The 21,302-nt window shown below is 41.2% G+C and overlaps 2 protein-coding genes across 7 annotated transcripts in view; both read right to left on the bottom strand.

The window, feature by feature from the left end:
• The window catches only part of dner (delta/notch-like EGF repeat containing), a 52,791-nt gene extending 47,255 nt beyond the window's left edge, over window positions 1–5,536 (bottom strand). The window contains exons 1-3 of the mRNA XM_036214778.1: window positions 5,199–5,536; window positions 2,427–2,485; window positions 1,566–2,319 (exon numbers count right to left, since the gene is read on the bottom strand). Of these exons, the coding sequence (XP_036070671.1) occupies window positions 1,566–1,844 (279 nt within the window). The 5' untranslated portion in view covers window positions 1,845–2,319; window positions 2,427–2,485; window positions 5,199–5,536. The remainder of the gene's footprint in view (window positions 1–1,565; window positions 2,320–2,426; window positions 2,486–5,198) is intronic.
• Window positions 5,537–6,828: 1,292 nt separating this feature from the next.
• trip12 (thyroid hormone receptor interactor 12) overlaps window positions 6,829–21,302 on the bottom strand; it is a 28,893-nt gene continuing 14,419 nt past the window's right edge. For 3 of the 6 annotated variants that reach the window (XM_024276732.2, XM_024276733.2, XM_024276731.1), the window contains exons 12-41: window positions 21,144–21,236; window positions 20,892–21,053; window positions 20,568–20,636; window positions 20,283–20,448; window positions 19,825–19,942; window positions 19,487–19,643; window positions 18,007–18,160; window positions 17,473–17,701; window positions 17,229–17,347; window positions 16,648–16,855; window positions 16,406–16,506; window positions 16,062–16,236; window positions 15,797–15,938; window positions 15,492–15,683; window positions 14,654–15,044; window positions 13,352–13,425; window positions 13,051–13,250; window positions 12,303–12,430; window positions 12,012–12,163; window positions 11,783–11,925; window positions 11,544–11,700; window positions 11,354–11,452; window positions 11,037–11,151; window positions 10,782–10,936; window positions 10,538–10,702; window positions 9,627–9,791; window positions 9,401–9,514; window positions 9,231–9,325; window positions 8,578–8,681; window positions 8,093–8,289 (exon numbers count right to left, since the gene is read on the bottom strand). In XM_024276732.2, the coding sequence (XP_024132500.1) occupies window positions 8,093–8,289; window positions 8,578–8,681; window positions 9,231–9,325; window positions 9,401–9,514; window positions 9,627–9,791; window positions 10,538–10,702; window positions 10,782–10,936; window positions 11,037–11,151; window positions 11,354–11,452; window positions 11,544–11,700; window positions 11,783–11,925; window positions 12,012–12,163; window positions 12,303–12,430; window positions 13,051–13,250; window positions 13,352–13,425; window positions 14,654–15,044; window positions 15,492–15,683; window positions 15,797–15,938; window positions 16,062–16,236; window positions 16,406–16,506; window positions 16,648–16,855; window positions 17,229–17,347; window positions 17,473–17,701; window positions 18,007–18,160; window positions 19,487–19,643; window positions 19,825–19,942; window positions 20,283–20,448; window positions 20,568–20,636; window positions 20,892–21,053; window positions 21,144–21,236 (4,539 nt within the window). Of the gene's footprint in view, window positions 8,290–8,577; window positions 8,682–9,230; window positions 9,326–9,400; window positions 9,515–9,626; window positions 9,792–10,537; window positions 10,703–10,781; window positions 10,937–11,036; window positions 11,152–11,353; window positions 11,453–11,543; window positions 11,701–11,782; window positions 11,926–12,011; window positions 12,164–12,302; window positions 12,431–13,050; window positions 13,251–13,351; window positions 13,426–14,653; window positions 15,045–15,491; window positions 15,684–15,796; window positions 15,939–16,061; window positions 16,237–16,405; window positions 16,525–16,647; window positions 16,856–17,228; window positions 17,348–17,472; window positions 17,702–18,006; window positions 18,161–19,486; window positions 19,644–19,824; window positions 19,943–20,282; window positions 20,449–20,567; window positions 20,637–20,891; window positions 21,054–21,143; window positions 21,237–21,302 lie in introns of all 6 variants that reach the window. The other 3 variants (XM_024276735.2, XM_024276736.2, XM_024276734.2) reach the window with 3 other exon arrangements.

Genomic DNA, 21,302 nt, shown 5'->3' with positions numbered 1-21,302 from the left:
CGGTATGAACCAAAGCATGGACAAAACAGCAGAGGACAGACTGAAAACATGAAAAACTAAACGCAGCTTTTTTTTTTTGGATTTTCCCACTCGGACCATCTGTGCGGTGACACATACAGAGAGCTGGGGCTGCTAGCCAACTCCTCCATAAGCCTGTCAGGTTGTTCCCCAAACCTCAGATGACTGTTGCTCCAGTTGCCATGGAGAAGCAACATCCATCAAGAGGATCAGTGCTAACCAAAAATCGATGTTTTTGCCCCTCGCTGCCTGGAAAAGAACCAAAGTGTTGCAGAAAGAATGAGCGGAGGAAGTAAACCCAAAGCTTCTTATTCCTGGTAGGAATCAGCTCAGGTCAGGTGGCGGCTCCGTCCTCTGTGGTGTTCGGAGCAGTAAGAGCACTCTGCAGAGGAAAACAAACTGCAGCTCCTTTCTATTCTGAGAAACCAGGACAGCCGCTGAACACCCGAAATATCTGCCCTCCTCTCGCAGGAATCCATGCATGCATGGATGGACGCACAAGCCCAGAAACCAGGAGTTTTCATCCAAACATGATGGAAGCGGATGGGGGGGGGGGTTGGCTACCACCTGTTGGGGGCTCTGCCCACTTTCACCTTGCTCTCCCTCACTGACGCTGCGGTAGACTCATTCACCCTCGCTGCTGCGGTCAGACGCTCTCATTCACCCCCGGCGTGACTCAGAGCCCCCCCCCGTCGCCGCTGACGCTCGGCCCCGCTCACGCAACCAGCAGCACAGCTGCTCTGAGGAGATCAATGAGGAGCGGAAGGAGGCGTCAGAGCCTCCTGTGTCCTTGACAGCAAAAACGGGAAACATCTCAGACAAAATTTAAGGTGGCACTAAATATAAGTTTGCGTTTTTTGGGCATCTTTAATGAGAACCAGGTGAATACTTAAGGTTTAGACACACTTTAGTTACAGGGTTGGAATTAATCAGAACTGATAGTTTAGAGAGAAGTAAGGTCAATGCTGACAGGGCAGCTCTGAAGACATTTATGACTATTCATGCCCTCCTGATGTAATCAAAAGCTGCTAACAGGTCCATCTGTATGGAGATGACACATTTAGTCTGGATTTCTTTGAGTTTGTAGCTCTTAAAGGATGGTTAATCCAAGTTTCCCATTTAGACACAAGCGTGGACGTACATGCATGTGTTCACAATCACAGCGCTTTCTTTCTGCATCTTTGCTGCTGCTGTTCTTTCCTGTTGCCACAGCAACGCAGCACTGACTCCCCGTCTCAGGGACGGCACATGCATGCGCTCATTAAAAAAGCATTTGCAGACAGCAGAATCCACTCTATTGTGCGGCACACATCAAAGCATTTAGGATTTTTAACAAATATTAGTGAATCTGAATTAATAGGATTAAAAAAAATAAAGGAGATGGGGAAAAAGTGAACTAAAAATTCAGTTTTCCTTTTTTAAAAAATGAGTTAACAAAATGACAAACTTTTTCCTGTTTCTTAAATCAGAGTGTGACCCTCTGAGGTGGTAGAAGAACAGTCCTGAGCAGGACAGGAGGGTTGAGGTGAAGCTGCATGTGTCCGTACCTCACAGTTGCGTCCTGTGAAGCCCTGGCTGCAGGTGCACATGTACTCCCAGTTCTCCTCCGGTCTGCCGGCGGAGGGCAGGGCCAGGCACAGTCCTCCGTTGAGGCAGGGTCGGCCTTCGCAGGGGTCCGGGAGAGGTGTGGCCCGGGTCGGAGTGGGCTCCGCCGGGGCCGGGGTGTCCGGAGCCAGCTGGAAATACGAGGGGACAGCTTGGGTCCAACTGCCAAGGAGCAAGAAGGAGCAGAGAAGCAGCGAGGACGCACGCCTCCTCTGACACATCCTGATCAGCTTTTTCCACCACTTTCTCCTCTTTCCTCAGAGCTGCTGTTGGAGCTGGCAGGACTCAGAAGCAACTGAGAGGTGTTAGAGAGAGGGAGGCGGAGGAGGAGGCGGAGGCTGTTTGGATGCTGAACCTCAGCTGTGCGCAGGAGAATAACTGGTTGATAGAGAGGGAGCGGAGGGAGAGAAGGTAGAGATGCAGGAGGAACAGAGGAAGGCTATTGGCTCTTGTCGAGCTCCGAGTCACAATGACGATGATTGCTGACGACACACAGACACACACAATCCCCTCCCCGCCATCACCTTCACAAACGCTCCTCTGCCTCTCCTGTCTTCCAGCACTCCCCGTGCAGACCGGAGCTCTGCAGCACCCTCATTTGGAGTCTCATCATCAACAGCCGGCACTACGGTCTGTGTGCTGGGACAGGTGGAGAAAAATCCACGAGCTGCTGTCTCCTGATGAAGGACAGATCCTCTGGGAAGAAGATGCTTTTATTTGTTACTTTTAATTTATTCTAAAGGTTATAGACATAATACAATGCAATGGAAATCATTATGCAGAAAGAAAAGAAAAATATTTACCAAGAAAAAAAAAAAGTGACAACCTTGACCAAAACGCAGGTTTCTTTCTGTCTGTGAGGCTTGTGGAACAACATGGAGGAAAGTAACAAAAATTAACAAATGTGACACAATTTCAACTGAAAATCTTGAAAATATACAATTTATAAAATAAAAGTTTTACTGCCACAATCATGACAACAATTTGATACCTTGATACTTTTTTCTATAATACTTTTGTGTTTACGTGAATAATGATATGATCAACATATGAAAACTTATAGATAAAATACTCTAAGGATGGAAGGTGGGAATTCATAATTATCATGTTTATTTAACTATTTAAATTTGAGTTTGAAAATAAAAGGAAATCAAATTCTGCAGTTCTGATTCATTTATTGACATTAGGACAGTGCATATGTCAGGAGACAGAGCTCTGACTCCCCCTCTGGTCATTAACTCACCTGACTCCAATCTGACAATCCCCCACCTGTTTCTTATGTAGCACACAGAGTCACTCTGTGCGAAGTCTTGTTTGTGCTACCCTGCCTGCATTACCGAGCGTTTCTATCTGGACATGAGCTTCTGTTTCTGACCCTGCTTATTCTGCCCTGACCCTCACCTGGACTAGGCAATACTGAGCATTTAGGTATTGATCTGATACTGGTCAATATTGCTGATATCAATACCAATATCGATATTTTTCGTAAATGTTGTGGATGTGACATGAACCTGGAAATCTCAAATGTTTTTAATTGCAACAAATGTTTCTTTTTTTCTTGATTAAAAATAAGAACAGAATTAGGAATATTTTCCAATAAATAGAAAATACTTTATTACAAGCTGCGTTCTTTTAGCAGATACAGAAACGTTTCAAATGAGTGGAAATATCAAGATCTGCGGGCTGTGATATCTGATACCGATACCAATTTGAGATCGATACTATCGATATTTTGGAGAAATCCATCCAGCTCTAGCCCTGACTCTGACATCTCTAGTTTCTTCTTGGATGGTCCCATGCTCGTGACTCACCTATGTCTGTCTGACTTTAATTTAGCTTTGTGGACTTATAGCTGTGCTTCATTTCTAACTAGAACATATATGTTAGAATTAGCACAAAACTGTTGTTTTAAGGCAGATTAAAATAAACCTACAGACATATGCGAACATTTAGCGATATGCTAACAAAGACAAAACAAAGACAAATGCATAGTTTATACAACATACAACAGCACAGAGCTGACCACAAGACTTAAACATTAGAAAAATAAACACTCCCTAGAGCAGGGGGGTACCAAATCCAGGCCTCGAGGGCCGGCCTCCTGCTGGTTTTCCAGAAGTCCTGCCTCATCTGCTGTTGATCACCTTAATCAGGTGTATTTAGCCAATAAGGAGCTTCAATAGCAGGTTGGTTAGAAAACACGTGACACCAGTCCTCGAGGCCGGGATTTGGATACTTTTGCCCTAGAACAGGGGTCTGAAACCTGAGGCTCAGGACCCCATGCGGCTGTTTTATCCCTCCACTGTGGCTCTTTGGCTTTAAAGAAAACTTCAGACTTAACTAATTATATAACTAATGAATTTGTGTTTTGATTTTTGACATGTCAGATAGACCTAGCTGATCAAAATGATAGTAAAAGGTTTAATACTCTCAAAGTGGTTTATCATCAGAGTGACATTATCTTATTTAATTTACTTGGATTTTTTTAAGTGTATTCTACACTTAAAAATATATTCTATATTCTCAGAGAATATTCACTAGTTACAGAAGAAAATGAATGAAGGAGCACCAAAGTCATAATAGAAAACCTCATGTTTCTTTCATTTTAATTAAAGTGAATCTGCTGCAGGTGGAGGATCTGATTAAACACAGGAGGTGTTTATTTTGAAAGGAACTTGTATGTGTTGCTGTTAAATGTAAAATAAGTTAAATTTGTTATATATAGAAAAACTCAGTTTTAGAGAACATTTCAAATCTATATTTTATCATAAAATGGCTGTTATGACCTCAAAAACAGAAATAAAGTGTATTTTTCTAACTTTGAGGTAATAGTTTGCTACTAATATATCTTCAAAAGTCCACGTTTATGAACATGGACATCGTGTTTCAAACACTGGCTGCTATTTTAACTTTTATTTAGATGAGGAATGAAGTTTTTGCTCCAAAATATTTTAACCTCACAAAAAATTCTGAAATAACAGTTGAACTCAAGCAAATGTGAGAATGTAAACATTCATTTGAAAGTGGATTAAAATATTTGTTTCTTAAGTTAATGGGTATTAATTTTTTTTCCTGTCAGATTATTGATGCAGTTTCCATCATCACTATGTTGGTTTGTTGTTGACATGGTGAATGCTTAATATTTGACCTCCACTTTTACTGGTGATAAACTCAGACGTAAAGTTAAATCCTGATCAGCCTTTATGAAACCACAAGAATCCAGCTCTGGCTCGACTAGTCAAAGTTACCAGAGCACCCCTGGACAATCTAAAACCAACCTGGAATTACTTGAATAAATGAATGTAAAGATTTAGAGCTACTAAGCCTTTAAAGAAAATGCCTTTTGAAAGTCACCCTTCTTGCTCCTTCTGCTCATTTTCTCCTATTCTGGTTCAAGAAAAGAAAATTTTCTCATTTTTTAATTCAACATTTGCCCAGTTTTCAGTCCCTTCACTTTGACATTTCTTTTCTGTGCCACAGCAGTAATTCCATTTTTTGGATGTGTTGTAAAGAGTATAATCTGACTAGAAATTATTTCTCAACTCTCAGCAAACCTGTTGTGTTCTATGACTTACCTGGGAATCAATGCGTTTATCAGCCAAATCCACCTGTTTGAAAGGCAAATAGAAGAATTCAATAAAGCAAACTGAATGGCAGCTCCTAATGATGGAAGTTCTTCATACACTGGCCAGAACCTGCTGTAAATAAAGTTTATCATTAATTTATTTTTAAGTCCGAAAAGTCTAATAAAAAATCCTTTTGATGCAGTCTCTCGAACGTGTGTTTCTTAGAATACAATTATTTATATTTTCTGGCTATTTAGAACTTCATTTAATCATCTTAAATCGATTTTAAAACAACCGATAAATGTATCTATGTATTTTTCCTTCCGTTCCGCATCCATCTATAATAATGTCCCTCTTTTTAATATTCTGGTTTCTTGCCATCATCCTCGCGCGCTTCGATCTCGCACCTGCACGGAAAGCGAAAAGGATCAAACACCTGAGGCCAATCAGTCCATCAGTCCGTGAGCAGTTCACGGCTGCTCGGAATTCTCGCTAGTCACTCCGTAAGAGCAATTCCTAAGCAGGAAAACATTTACAACAGCAGCAACATGTATTAAATATGAAGAATAATAATAAAAAACCGATTTACATAATTGAAGGAAAAGATGCTGCTCCAAAAGAAAACTAAAACAAGCACGTGCTTGCTTTTTTTAACTACTTCCTTGATGTTTATTGTTTTCCAGAATCCTTTTCAGCTTTTTATTGATCTGATTCTTAACTATTTTCCTTCAAAGAATAGTTCAGCTCAGTGGGTTTAAAAAATAACTACATTAAAGAAGAATCTAGACTTCAAAGTCAACAGTCTCAGAATGATGCACGAAGGACGAAATGCATCCTGGGAAATGCTCAAAGACACCAAATCCTTTTTGTTCTCCACAGAATATTTATGGAACACACGCTGTAGCTGTCTATGGGTTCAATAAAAGATGTTTCTCACAACCTTTTGAAGAGCTTAGGACCTTTAAAGGAATGTTGGAGAACAAACAAAATAATTTTCCTCATTTATGCAACAAACAATAAAATTAAGTTATATAAGTAAATGTAAACATAATAAAAGTAATTTCAGGCAGTACCAGTACATATAAACATTTGCAGCTATTTAAGTGACTATGATTTCTCTAAACAGGTACAGGGTTTGGTTCTTGTAAAGATAGGACTATAAAAGCTTCTTTTGGAAATGTATCTGCATCATGGTTTAAAAACAAAAAAAAGCTCGAGGCTGGAGTTAGTATAAATGTTTGTGAGGTTTCAAACATGTCATCCTGGTTCTAAAATGCCCAGTTTTCTTCATCTCTGATCTCAAACATCTGATTTAATACGGTTTCCCACCATAAATTCTGCATCTGTTAGAGCAGTGAAACATGGAGGAGTCCGCCCCCCCAGGTCTGAGGACACCTGTCCCATCTACTGTTGATCCAAAGCTTTCCGTGTGTGCCAGATTTTCAGTCACAGCAGTGGATAAACGGCAAACAAGCAGAGGTAATACGGTGCCCAGTTTACACCTCAACATTCCAGGTAATAAGCGTCTCCATGACAACCCACTTAATCCTGCCAGGATTGCTTGAGAAATGAGTTTGTAGCAGAACAGCAATAAACTCTTGGAGGAAGATGGAGAAATAAAAGCAAGCGGGAACAAACATGAGTCAAACAGTTACTTTATTTATGTTCAGGTAAAAACATTAACCTGATGCAGTAAATTATTGCAGATCTTAGAAACCAGCACATGAACGATTGGGCCAGGAGAGCAAACAGTGGCGCCATCCCCTGGACACAGACTGCAGGTGCACACCACGGTTTGTTCCAAGCCAGCAGTGCAAAAAAAGAAAAACAAAAGAACTGAAGAAGAAAAAAAAAACAACAAATCAACTACAGCAAGAAATAAAGACTATATAGAAAATTAAAAAAGGGTAAAGCAGACATCCCCACCTGAAACAGGGTGTGAAACTGCATATATACTTTATTCCATAAATGAACTTGAAATGCTATCTGGCCTTGAAACAATAAAATGAGACCAGCCAAATTGTGTGCCCAGCTACATTTTGTGTTGAGGGTTGCTCAGAGCTTGGTCTAGTAAGATGCCCCCACCCCACACGTCCAGTAGGGCAAAACAGAAAGACGCCAACTCTATCAAAATAAGAGCAAAAACAAAATTTACCTGATCAACACACTGGTTACAAGTCTTCATTTGAGCTGAAGCTCTCTATAATAAGGAGGCCAGAACACAATCTCAACTTGGGTATGGAAGGAAATAAAAAAAAAAGAACATTGAAGAGCTCATCACTACCCGCATTCAGCCAAACGCAGCTCAAGTTTTCACAACTGGAAGCAAAGACACACGAGGGGGAGTAAGCCGAACCGAAACGCAACACACAAACAAACAAACAAACCGGGGACAATATAATACAGAAGAAAATGCAGAGTGACGAACCGAGGTGGGGTGGAGACATGAAAACAAAGAGCTATTCTATCAAATGTGAAGAATGAGCAAAGTCTGCAAATTTGTCTGTACAAATGATCTTTGGAGCTAAAGTAAACCTAGCTTGCCCTGTGGACCCCCTCCCCACCCGCACTCCCCTCAGACACCCGGCAGGTTGTCCGACCCTCTAGAGAGGAGACATCCCTTTTTTTTTAAATATCACATAGCAATGCAGTTTAAAACGTCACCCAGATGTTTTCAGCTTTTTAAACAGAACTACTGATAAGTTTTTACTCCTTTTATTTTAATGAGACGGGGCAGCAAATATATATTTGAAGTCTTAACCTCTCTGCAAGCTGCTTTCTCTAACAAGAAGGCTGTACATTTAGCCTCAATGTATTTGATTACAAAAAAAAAGAAAGAAACTAGGGAAGTTATGATTTAATCAGTTGCTGCTGAAGGCATCTGAATGTGAGATGTGATGAGATCAGGAAAGGTGGAAGGACTGCTGGCCCTCGCGAGCTGCAATCAACAGTTTCTCTCGCATGATCTCGATGCTGGAGTAGTCAGGCAGCTTCAGGTAGTTTACACAGGTCATGACTGAGGGGAGGAAGTCGTCCGGGTTCTCCGTCGACTCGAACGTCTTCCTCACAATGGTCAGAGGGGGATTCAGGCTGCGGAAACCTAGAGGAGAACACAGAAGCTGTGAGCAGAGTTTAAAAAAAAAATCGAAATTGTGACTTTAAAAGTGTGAATCGAATCGTGGCTTGACTAAATCGTTATATCCCTATTATTTAATATTGTAAAGTATCGCATATCAGCACAAAGCTGCTTTCCTCGGCTTCAGAATCCACTGGAATTATGTTTTTCACCTTTCGGCATATCAGCTGAAGAGCTACGGTAATTTAAGAGAATCAACACTGGAGCCAAAGCTCTGTTGTGAAAGGATAGAAGAATTAGGAAAAAAATCACCTCCAACAGGCAGTCTGGGGCTTCCTGTGACAAACTGCAAGAAGAGTCTCTGCTGCTCCGCGTCGAAGCTGCTCAACACCTCAAACAGGAACCGGATGGCACGACTGCAAGAAGACAAGAGTCGACGGATCATCAGACATGACCTTTTATGACCACGACAAACAAAACATCACACTTTAACAGTGGTCTCTCATTTATCGCAAGAGTTGCGGTCCAAAAATAACCTGCAATAGCTGAAAATTATGAAGTAGGATAATAGATGTTTTAGGCAGTAAAACTCCTCAATAGACTTTAATCAGACATTTTTCACACTTTTCGCTCTTGCTTAAACTCAAAGTTCAAACCTTCGAGGAAAAATGGGTCCAGTATTATAGAATGAAAAAGTTCTGATTGTGATCCAAGACGCATGTAGATTTAGTAAACTGAACACATTCTGTACAGGAGACACGGCCCAGAGGAGATGGAGTGACCATGATCTACAGCCAATCAGGACGCAGAACACAAAGAACTGTTAAAAAGTAGTATTGAATACATCAATGCTGGAATCACAGAAACTCTGTGCCTTTGAAAGGACTCTAATTTCTACATTAAAACTCTGTCTTTTGCTAAAGAATGTTGGAACGAGTGTTTGCGGTGCTCCCCCATGGCCTCACCTGTCATGCGTGTATCCATGGTCCGGTCTGCAACACTCCATCAGCGTCTTTACATCCCACGTCTCTGATTTGCTGCCGCACAGCAGCTGGTCGAGCTAAAGCAAAAAACGACACAAGATGAGCGACAGAATACAGGGAAAACTAAACAAAAACACAAAAACTCCACATACCTCTTCTGGGTAGAAATACTGCAGGTGATGCAAGGGAAAGACTGACTCGAATCCTTCCCGAAAGGACTCAAATTGTCTCGAGACTCCTTCATTTAAAGTCCAGTAAACCACCAACTACAAAAGAAAGCAACAACATTCAAAAACGGTTTAAGAAATGTGTGAAGATGTTAAAGCTTCTCATTTATCCAGGTGACCAAAAAGAAAAAAAGGTCAGGCAACAACTAACCCTGAGGTACTCCTCCAGGTTGTAGATTGTGACCGGCACATCTTTGCCCCCCTTTTTCAGCTCGATGTTTGGGAATCCTGGAAGAGTGAAGTCCAAGCCCAGGTCCTCCACGGAGCAGCCGTTCATGTTCAGGCTTTCCAGAGCTTGCTGTAAGGTTTCTCTAGTCTGATGAGACAAAAGCGAACTATGTAAGAAACCCAACCACTTCTGACATGAAGCAGTAATACGAGATTAAATCAGGATCAGCTTAAAATGAAGGAAAAACCAAATTGTAAATGTGAAAAATACACGTGAATATAGCGAACAAACAGTTTTAAACTTGAAAGTGCATTTTGTAAGAATCTAAGTATTGAAGATTTTTAAAATATATTTTAAACTTTAAAGAACTATTGAAAATAGCATATTTTAAATGAAATGAACTGTAAACCTGAAATTGTTACCAAATGAAAATAAATGTTAATTAATAACAGCTGCTGCTTCGTGTATTCATTTGTTCCTTTCCTTTCAGTCCTACTTTTATGTGTGGGTGGGGCTTGGAGCCCACTGGTAAATGGTGGACATGACATCACCAAAACCTGTGTCCTGATGTTAATCATGTCACGGTATTCAATGGTTTCATAGCCCAATCCCACATAAAATAATTCAGAAAATGAAAAATCTGAACAGAAAAATAAATTGAGGATAAAAAACAAAGAGAAAGAGGAATGAAAAATGTAAAATACTAAACAGCAGCTGTTACAGATGAACATTATCATTTGAAGGTTTTTTTTCTTTCAAATTTTCAATATTTTTTTAAGTTCAAAATATTTTTTTTCACATTCTAGTTTTGAAATGTTCATTATTTCCTTAAAGCTTATTATAAAGTTGCTCCTGGTTTGACCCCATACCATTAGAGGGCTTTATGCTGTTACCTGAGATCGGTCCAGCTCCAGCCTCTTCTTCTGCCGAATGATGTCCTCCAGATGCTGGATGGACTTGGCCACACCTGGATCGATGTTCACCAGGTCGTGTGAGCTCACAGACGTCTCGTGCCGCAGCATCCACTTATAAAATGGGAGCCCCAGGGGCAGATCCAGCTGGGAAAAGAATAAAAACGAGTTTGACTCAATACAGGAATCTAATGATTAAAACCAAGCACAAGATGGAAGTTCATACCAGTCTGAAGTCCATGATGGCTTTGGCCATCAACTTTCCTAAGAAGCGGAACTTCATTTTGATTTTGGCTATGTGTGCTGGTTTGGTTGTTCTGCCAAATGGAACTGCAAACAGTCCTCTGGAGCTGAACATGTACTTTGTACCCTCCTGATTTCCTGTGGAGCAGACAACAAATGTCACTTGGAGAATCTCCATCGCTAAAGTTTTACATCAAATAAATATAAGAGTGTGAATGCTGGCCGTGAGTAAAAGCACCTTTAGGATTTGCCAGAGTGACCTCTTCACCTCTCCAAAGACCAAGATCGGCTCTCTGAAGCTCCTGAGACACCAGAGCATAAAACTCCTGGGTGGGGCCCAGACCTGTTCCAACCTAAAACAAATGAAACAAAATTATTGACGACGTCTGGCTCCAACATGCCAGCATCTTGATCGGCAAAAAATGGCAACTAAACAGAGTTCATTTGGTTGTAAGTAAACCATTTCAATGGTTACACTCACTCGGTCCAGTTGTCATAGACAGCTCAGATTGAAAACATTGGCTTTAGTGTAGAGGCAGCAGAAAATAAAGTTACCTCATTCTCGTACTGAATCTCCAGCATGGCTCTGGAGCTGCCGAGGTCCTGCATTACAGACTCTGCCTGTTTGAGAAGTTCCTCACGGTTTATCGTCCTCTGCAAAAAGGAGGACACAAGAGGGATTGATGTGACGGACAGCAACTGCAGACGAGCAGTATATTATTTAAAGGTGTTGAGCACCGTTTACCTTTTTCCTGTCGAGGCGAGGAGCCACTCTGCTGTCCTGAGAGTCTGACTGGTTGATCTCAGGGTTGGTGTCCAGAAGCCGCTGCATGGCTCTGTCGCGATCAAAGGCGGTTACATAGAATAACATCTGCCGGGTGTCAAACGGGAAGAAGAAGGGGCTGCGAAGACGAGGAGACAAGTGTTGAAACTGAATGTTGCTGCCAGACGTGACGTTCTTGCGTTGATCAGGAGGAAACTCACCAGCTTTTTCCAAGCTCAATGAGCCAGGTGGGGATGTTCCCTGTCATGATGACCAGCGGGTCCTGCAGCTGACGGTTGGCTTTGGCAGTCAATTTACTGTTTATGAACTCATTGGTAGTTATCATTTCTTTACAAGCAGCATTCTAAACAAAAGAAGAAAAAACAGAAATTCTAGAGACATAAAAGACGAAGTTTGGAACACCTTTTGAGTTATGGTAAAGACACTTACCTCATGCAGGTAGAACCAGTATCTACTGATGGCGTGAAGAACCCTCAGCAGCAGGATGACGTCCAGAGAGGGGTCATCAAAGGTTATGGTTTCAGGTGGCTCTGAATTGAGGTATGTGTCTAAAGGATTGATGATGCTGGGACAGACGCCATCTACAGACAAGATAGACCTGTCAGTGGAACCACCTAAACACACTTTGACTTGCAAAAGAGACGAGTGGAACAAAACCAGGTTGACTGTTTAAATAACAAGAGACCCAGAGAGTAACTTCTTGGGGTTTGTAAGACGCACCGTGCCACAGCTCGTCCTGCTTCTTGGCGTTTCGGGGTGAGGTTTTGGTGGGAGCCGTCTGAGCTCTGCCCCTCTTTCCACCCACAGCATCCTTGCCTCCATCCTCATCTTCTCTGACAGGCTTATACCTGCAAACGGGACAGAGTGCGTCTTCACCAAACACAGTTCAAGTGGAAAACCTCAAAAACCGAAACAAAGTGGCACATCTTAACCCTCTAACACAGGAGTTCCAGTGTTTATGTTGTTTGATAAATAAATAAACAAGATCAACGTAATTCCAGCAGATTCTGAAGGAGAATAGCGCTGCATCTGTAAAGGGTTCAAGAAAAAATTAGAGTCCTCTCAAAGTTATTTCGGACCTTTTTCCAAGACTCGCCACAGCTTCAACGAAAAAAAAAAATTAAGCTGCTTGGAATGGAATTACGTTAATTGCACAAACAGTCAAGGAGTACTGGTTTTTAAAAGAGCGAGGGAGCTGCAAAAACTGTATGCTTCACACATGCTTTCCCAAATCCCATTCTGACTGTGTGATACCCGCTTCAGGCTACACTGATGACCAGTTTTCCTCTGCTGTAGGTCAGCTGGAACAACCTACAAGACCATTCAAACTAAACCTAAAATCTATCTAAAAATCTCCTTCAGTTTTTATGCTCTGACACACAAATGATACAGAAATGACAAAAGGCCTATTTAGGGACCAAGAAACAAAAACACCAACAGCTTTTGTCATCAAAGAACATATATGTACCATATCGTGTGCGTTTTGGTCCAGATTCCAGCTCGGCCCAGAGGGTTGGCCTCGTCGTCTGTCGACTCCCTTTCTTCTTCCGCCTGGAGGCTGTACTGCCGCACAGCCTGGTACACCGTCATGTTGTACGGTAGCAAGTGGTCGCCAATGTAGAACTGTAACCGGTGCCGGACGCTGCCAGAATTTAGGAACTGCGCCGCCTTCACATTAAAAAACAGAAGAGGCATTGAACATTTAAAAGAGACCACAACAAATTCAACAAAAAAATTAGGAAAAAAAAGGCACAAAAGCTGGGTCATACCAGTGACTCGTCAATTTCATCATCTGAACCGTCGTCATCACTGTCTTCATCCTCTTCCCTGATTCGACCGTAACCTGTTGAGAAGATCCAGCAGTCAGACTTGGCCACATTTCTTTTAGAGTTTTTCAGAAAAATATTTTGATGGTTTTGAAGGAAACCGATCTGCTGCTGATTCCCTCTGATGCTATATTCACACCGGGCTGGGAAATGCACGCTCCATTTGTTTTTCCGGATTTAAAACTCACATTCATATGTCGCTAAGCAAGTTTTTAAGTCAGTATTCGGGCTCTTCGTACACAATGATTAGCCACAGAACGCTTTTTAAGAGTTAAAGTGGTTGAACTTTGACCAATCAGGAACTCTGATTTGGTAGTGACGTATGGATTGCTTCCTTTTTAATGTCAGCCCTTTGAAAATTGATCATGGAGGAGAAATGTATAATTGTGGTTTGTGCCTGGCTGGAATTATACGACACCAAGCCTTTCATATATCGGAATAGAGCTGTGAAAGGTAAAGCCTGGAGCAAGATTTGATCGATTTTCACCGCTTCAACATTTCACATCAAGCCTCTTCCGAATTTGAGTTTTTACTCTAGGAGCAACAGTCCAGCATGAACACCATATTGCTAAAACTGTGTATAAAAACTTGCGTTCAGTACATTCTTGATCAGGCCACACATGTCCGTAATGAAGGTAGCATCAGAACGCTTAGAGCAAGAACTGCAGCATCAGTCAAAGCAAAACTCAGCGACACTTTTACAGTGTTCAGGAGGAGAAGATAGAACCAAATATACAAGGCCTACAACAGTGAGTAAATGCATTCTTCCTGCTGAATAATGGACTTTGATTTAAAAAGTCAATTTGTGATACACAAACTCAGCATTTTCTTAAGTTTGCTGATAAGTTTTAGGAATAAAAAAGCATAATTGCGTCTGAATTTCCAGAGTGTGCAGAACTTCTGTGTTGCAGAGATGTTGAACTCCCACATCTCAGAATCTGTCTGATCCAATCAGAGGTCTGCTGTGATTTCACGTCATTTTCTGCTGTGCAGGCTCAGAGCGAGAAGAAACAAGCATCAGTTAAACGGCAGGTACCACTACAATTTTCGAGATGAGTCATACTGAACTACAACGTCCATCAAAAGGTCCACAAACCAAAATGTCATATTAACAGTTCAACTTTCAAACCTGTTGTGGACCTGTGACAATTTAAACAACAAAAAAACTTAAATTTAAAAAAAAAAAAATAAATAAATCTTGACACAATCTGGATTTGCATCCTCCCTTTACAACAAGCCCCTCACCTCTGACCACTAGATATCTCTCAATGGCCTGCACCAGAGCCAGGGGATCGATCTTCACTGGGCCGCCCTTCCACTGCTTGACATTAGTGCAGTCCGGGTGTCTCTGCAGCTGACACTTGAGCTGATGCGTGTTGAAGAACTTCAGTGCTTGGGAACCCCTGAAGAATGGAGATGAAGGTTTTCCTCGAGGATTCAGGAATCTCTGAACGGTGAGACTGAAGGTTTGGTTGGAGACAGACCTGCTGCCGTTGCCGTTACCGCTGGGGAAGTCGTGGACCTTCACTGGGAACTGCTCCATCTGACTCAGACAGCTGTTCATTTTGTACACCAGGGCCAGGAAGGGCGCGGTCTCGGTCGGGTCCAGCTGACCTACAGCCTCCATTCCTGGGGCCTTCAAACAACAAACAGAAACGTACATTAACAGACAGGATGTGCTGAATACAAGAGCAGACGACCAACAGAGCACACTGAATTGTTTTTGGTAATACAGTGCTATAGGGCAGCTCACTTTTAGTGGTCTGAATCCTGATTGGCAAAATTGTCAACTTCTAGCTAAGATACAGAAGGCGTTCAGTGTTTTGTGTTTTCATTTTATAATTCTGAACTTCTTTTTGTACAAAGGTTTGAACTTTGAGAGTTTAAACAAGAGGAGGAAAAAAGTGTGAAAACGTTCATGTCTGTTTAAGAAATGTGTATAAAATGTGTAGTTTGGAGTTCTATGGCCTAAAAAAAAATAGAATTAAATTTTAAAAAATGCTTACTACTTTAGAAATTTTGTCCTTGGTGGGTTATTTCTAGAATGTGACAGAACTGCTGTACACTGGTTTATTGTACTCACTGGACAGCCGGTAAACACGTGGAGGAACCGCTTGATCCTGATGTCACGACTCAGCAAGTCTCTGTCGGTGTTTGAGGAAAGGTAGACCAGGAGCTGCTTCACCAGCCCGCTGTGCTGGATCTCAAAGGACGACACGTCAGACTCGGACACAATGCTGGAGATCTCTGCTAGGCACTCTAAGCCACCGTCCACCTGGAGAACACACCATCAAAACATCTCAATCAGGGTGTGACGCGGAGAGTCACACCACCAGCAGCAGCTACGTTCACCAGCATCTCCAGAACAGCGTTGTTTAAGTTTCGTACCTGCAGACTGAGCTGTTCAGTGGCTGTGCAGAGTCTCTGGAGAACATTCAGTGCAGGATTGCTGCCATCCACGTTTTCAGAGTTGAAGTAACGCTCCACAAATTTACTTGCCTGTTCTTTGATCCAGGCTTTTATTTTGTCTCTAAAAAATAAGAAAACACATATACCATGACTTCTACGCTGAAAGGAGGAAGATACTGTAAAAAAAAAGGGGGGAAAAAGCCATAATAGTCCCCAAATTCAACCGATAAGCGTATCAGCGTACCTGTTATTGGAAATGGAGTCCTTAGGAGGTGCCCTCGCCAAGCCACTCACCCCTGCAGTGCGTGACTGCTCAGAGTTGGCGTTATTAGTTTGGGCACCAAGCTTCCCCCAGCTTTTGGGATTCAAACTGGCCAAAAAGGAGGACTTGGGGGACTGAGTACTAGTGGGGCTTTTAGCTGTTGTGGAGAGAATGATCAAACACAAAAATACATTTCAATTCTGGAATTTCACAATAGTATGAAACATAAAAGTAAGCATGCATGTGACAGCCTTTTCCAACAAATGACTACTGAATGCTTCGTGTTTATTAGGAATCCTAGTGTGTAAAAGGACAACTTGGCTTACCCTGATTGTCTACTTTGTCATCGTCTCTTGGTGGAGAGTATTTGGGCCTCCTGGGTCCTCTTTTGGGAAGTCTCTTTCTCTTTAGGACATCACTTAACCGCCTTGATTGCAAAGAAAATCTGTGATTTAAAACTCTTGTTTTCACTCATTTCACTTGAAAATACAAAACAAAATTTCCCTGACTGTCTGCAAATGACTCTTTGTTAACAAGCACAATTTCTATTTGTGTGCATCAAACTCACCCCTGTGGGCTGAGGTCCAGAGAGTCGTCCATACTGTGCTGGAAGCTGGGAGAGCCCAGGTCAGAAGTTGCATTGTTAGTGGCCGTCGTCGAAGCAGTGCTGATGGTTGTGGTGCAGAGACTGGCTGTACCACTAGGGCAAGCTTTGGGAGGACTGGTGACCAGAAAGCTCTCCGACTCTGCAAGGTTTTTCACCTGGTGCATCACACCTGATGAAGCGACAGACGAGAACAACATAAGTGTTTAAGAAGTTACAACATGAAAGCTTCATGAAAGGAATTGATGAAGTTTGGCTAAAGACTGTGACTTAACATAAAATACATAGAAAAAAGAACCACTTGGATCTATAATGTTCCCAGTGGTCTTTTAACTATGAAAACATAAAAACATGTTAAACACACATTTTCTTTGAAGTGTGTCTTTAAACAGACATGAATTACTTGATCTGCCATCTGTGACCCATCAAGAAGAAAGTTGATCATTTATTTTAACCTTTAAACAAAACATTTAATCTTCAGAGCAAATGGTTTTACATTTATACCAGTAAAAATAGTAACCCGTTTCCATGGTATCAAGTATTACCTTCTCTTCTAAAATAGACACTGAACACATCTGGCAGCTTCTGCATGAGGATCTCAGCCATCTGCAGAGAACCAACTACAATCTTCAGGTCCTGGCTGGACAGCATGGAGGCAATGTGACTGTAAGAACAAAAAAGGTTTTAAAGCTTTTATTCTAGCAATTTCAAACAACAACCAATTAATTGAAATTAAGCTTCAGTCAGAACATCTTCTTGGAGAGGTGAATGGATGCAGTAGGGTATTACCTGGACACAGCATGGTTCCTCAGCACATCCCTCAGAAGCTCTGCATCAGCAAAGTAGATGATCCTGAGGATGGCTCTAAGGCACTTGTGTCGGACAGCAGGGCCAGCTGAGGAGCTGTACACCTCATACAGGACCCCAAACAGTGTTTTGATGAAGCACTTTGCCAGCTCGGGGTCCTCCTTCATCAACTGGGCTCGTGCATCTTCTCGTCTGACCTCCTGGTGACTTCCTGAAATCAGACATGGAATAGATCTAGAGTAAAACTCTGCACAAAAAGTCATGTTTACGTTCAAAGTGTTTACACAATCGGAAAAAACAAAAATCAAAGTATTTAATCAGCCGACTAGATCCTTGTGTTTTGGTTTTCTCTGCACAGAGTTAACACTGATAAACTGCAATTTCAGATGTCATAATATTTATAACTTTTCTTTAACTGAAAATGAAAAATAAACAAAAGGCTTCTTTTCTTTTGGATTTCAGGAAAATCCACATCCTCAGAAAACTTAAAAGACAGTCGGGGAGCAGCAGCATCACCTGTGTTGGGGTTGGACAGAGGATTGGGCTTCCTCTGGATGCCACGCGCCGTTCCAGTATCTTCATTTATCTGCTGCATAGAGTTGAAGTCAATAGTGTACACTCGGCCCAGGGTCGACAAGCTGATCTCATCTTCCCCGTTCTGGTGGGCTGTCTGTGAGGAAAACACACATCCATGGTCAGAAAAACAGGTGAAAGGGAGCAAACATTAACTGATGCTGAATAAACAGAGTTAGTGTTGTAAAGTAACACTGTCCTAAAGGATAATAACTTGCCTGGTAAAATTGTGGCTGGTTTTACACAAATTACATAAAAATCAAATGACAACGCCATCACAAAAGTTGCAACTTTCCATTTCCTGCAGCTGATCTTCAGGCATAATTTAAGTTATAAAAGCAGTTTTTGCTTTATTCTAAAACAATCTTATACTTTAAATAAGGGCAAAAGTTCAAATATTAAGTATCAAGTATTAAAGTATATCAAGTATTAAAGAACATGTTACAGATCCCAAAAAAAATCCAATGTTGTACATCCATAACAGGTCTTTTCATACTTTTAGCTTCATAATTGTCTTTTGAGGCTGTAGTGCAAGAAGGAGTCTGCCACCTTTAACAATAAGACTCATGTGGTCCAGTTTCTCACACCAAGTACACCACTTTCAAGGTTCCGACCAGAACCTTGAAAGAACTGCTAAGTACCACCTCAATGTTAAGCGATTCATTTATAAAATTAAATTATGTGTTATTTTTTTCCAATTTTAGAATTTTAATTTATTTTTACAGCAGCAGCTACAAGTTTATTTCAAAATAAAATGCAGTGTGTTAAAATCAACCCGCTGCACCAGATTTACTTTCATTAAAAATACAAGAAAGTCAAACAAGATATTTTTTGTTGTGAGTTTGACCAACGACTAGACTCTGTTGGGCAACAGAAGATGCTTAATTTTTTTTCTAATAAACAACTAACAACAGATTGAACCTCTTACCATCTTTTATTTAACATTTTTAAAATATAAATATAAAATGACAAACTTAAGAAAAGAAAACAAACTAAACCTACAAAACCATGATTTAAAGAATTAGCATTTTTTCTTTATACCCAAGAGCCACAATGGAGGGATAGAGACACACACCTCCAGAGCCTCAAGTTGTAGATCCCTGTACTACAGGAAGTGTAATAAAAAGCCATTTTTCTGATGGACATTTGTCATGATCATTAAAATCCTTCCCAAGATGTTTCAGATCAATTCAGATGAATTTGTTAGTCTATGCTGAATATTATTATTCAAGAAATTAACAAAAAAATTAGTGAAAAGTAGCTTATCCAAAATGTGACATTTACATGGAGACTTTTCCATGAAGCTGTGAGCCTCACTCAGCAGGTCTGAAATCTTTGTGAAATTAACTTTGGACTATTTTGACTTAAAGAAACTTTCCTACAAAGATGTGATAGAATACTAAAGAAAGGGACAAAAACTTACCTCGATAATGCGGCTGTCGATACGATTGTAAGGATGCCACAGGCCTCGGTCATCCCTCCACTGCCAGATAGCTCCCTCTGTTGTCTGGGCACTGCCCTTCTTTAGCATCACATCAACGGCAAAGATGCCCTCTCTAGGCAAGCAAGGCATCAGCTCACTGCGGGAAAAGAACCAGCAGCTTCAGTAAACCATTTTAAACAGCTAATCCCTCAAAGTAAAGTGGCTTTTTCCATTTCCCCATTTATAACTACCTTTAAACATGATTTCAATGTACACATGTTGCAGAGTATAAACTGCCAGGCGTATTGTTTACATTGCTCCTAACAAGCAGACTTTACCATATGAGGGAAGTCAGTTCATAGAGCTCCTGGGGACTCCTGGGTACCAGTTCAATCTGCTCCTGGCAGCTGCCATTTGATGCACCACACAGAAGAAAACGCAGCGTTTCTGCTATATCTATTGAAAACAGACAAAAACAAAATTTATTCAAGCATTTTTCGTGGTTTTTTTTGGACATTAGGCAAGTTCTCCACCTCATGAAAACCACATCTTTAGTAAAATGTTAAGAAAGCTTTTATTGTAGGTCCATTTTTAAAGCAAACTAAATAAACTATGCAGTTCATTGTTTACTGTCAGTACGAATGATAATCTGTAAAGAAAACAAAAATGTCAAAAAAGTGAAATTAGCTTTGAACAGGAGACTGTCTAATTTTAAGGAAAAAAGATGTTCTTTCAGAAAACTGATGCATAAGAAAACAAAGAACCCATGAAATAGTGGCTTGGCAGATTTACTCACTCTGTTTCATAAGCTGGACTGCCAGGCTTGGACAGTTAGAGCACATTAGTGAAAACATGCGTACGACCATTATGAACATCCCCGAGCTGAGCACAGGAGGAGTCACAACCAGCAGCTGCTGAATGTTTGTTAACAAGTCTCTTGATGCCACTTCCTGCAGCAGGTTCTGTTGAGTAAAGCACACGGATAAACATGAGACGCTAACCTGGAGGGTAGACGGGCTGTAGTAACGTATGAAAAGATTAACCAGACAGTGTTAAGTCTAACAGACAAAACCTCACAAACCTCTTCGTGCTGAAAGTTGTCCACCAGTCTGGCAAAACAGAGACAAGTGCTTTCAACGGACTTCTTGTCCTAAAAAGAAAGGAAATGTTTGAGAAAATTTTTTTATATTAAAGCTGGATGCAGTTAACCAAACAGCTATTGCTGCTAATAAAACTATGCTTTTGACTTTAAGTAATCATATTCCTGATTTTTTGTCAAAGATCCAAGTTAAGATGGAAACTATTTCTGACCGGACAGAACTGTTTATTATCCTACAGAATACAAGAATGGTCATTTGAAGTACTACTGTATCAGCAGCTTCATCTTGCAGAGGCAGATGCTCACCTGGTGTGTGAGTCTCTGAGTCAACAGAGGCAGAGAATCTGCAACAAAGTGGAACTCGTCTGGAGTGATGCTCTGGCAGCAGTTTGCTGCAATGGCCAAGGCATTCCTCTGAGCGTTGATGCTGAAGAACTCCAGGTAGAGAAGGCAGTCTGCCAGCCCACCCTGAGAGATATAACATTTATTTATTTTTTTGTAATTTGAGAGTAAATAGATGATTAAAAAAAAGTGCTGTCAACAGAGAGGTGTACATACGGCCTGCAAAATGGCTTTACTGTGTCGCCTTGACAACATCTCTAAGGCAGTCAGGGCCTGCTCTGCAACGTCAATGAACTGGATCACCTGGAGCTGCAGACAATAAAACCATCAGGTTATCAAACAGCCAGTGCTGCAAGTTACCAACAAACTGTGAAT

The sequence above is a fragment of the Oryzias melastigma genome, linkage group LG13, assembly GCF_002922805.2.
Source record: "Oryzias melastigma strain HK-1 linkage group LG13, ASM292280v2, whole genome shotgun sequence".
NCBI lineage: Eukaryota > Metazoa > Chordata > Actinopteri > Beloniformes > Adrianichthyidae > Oryzias > Oryzias melastigma.
The sequence above is the reverse complement of the archived record's forward strand: the minus strand, read 5'-3'. Positions and strand labels throughout refer to the sequence as shown.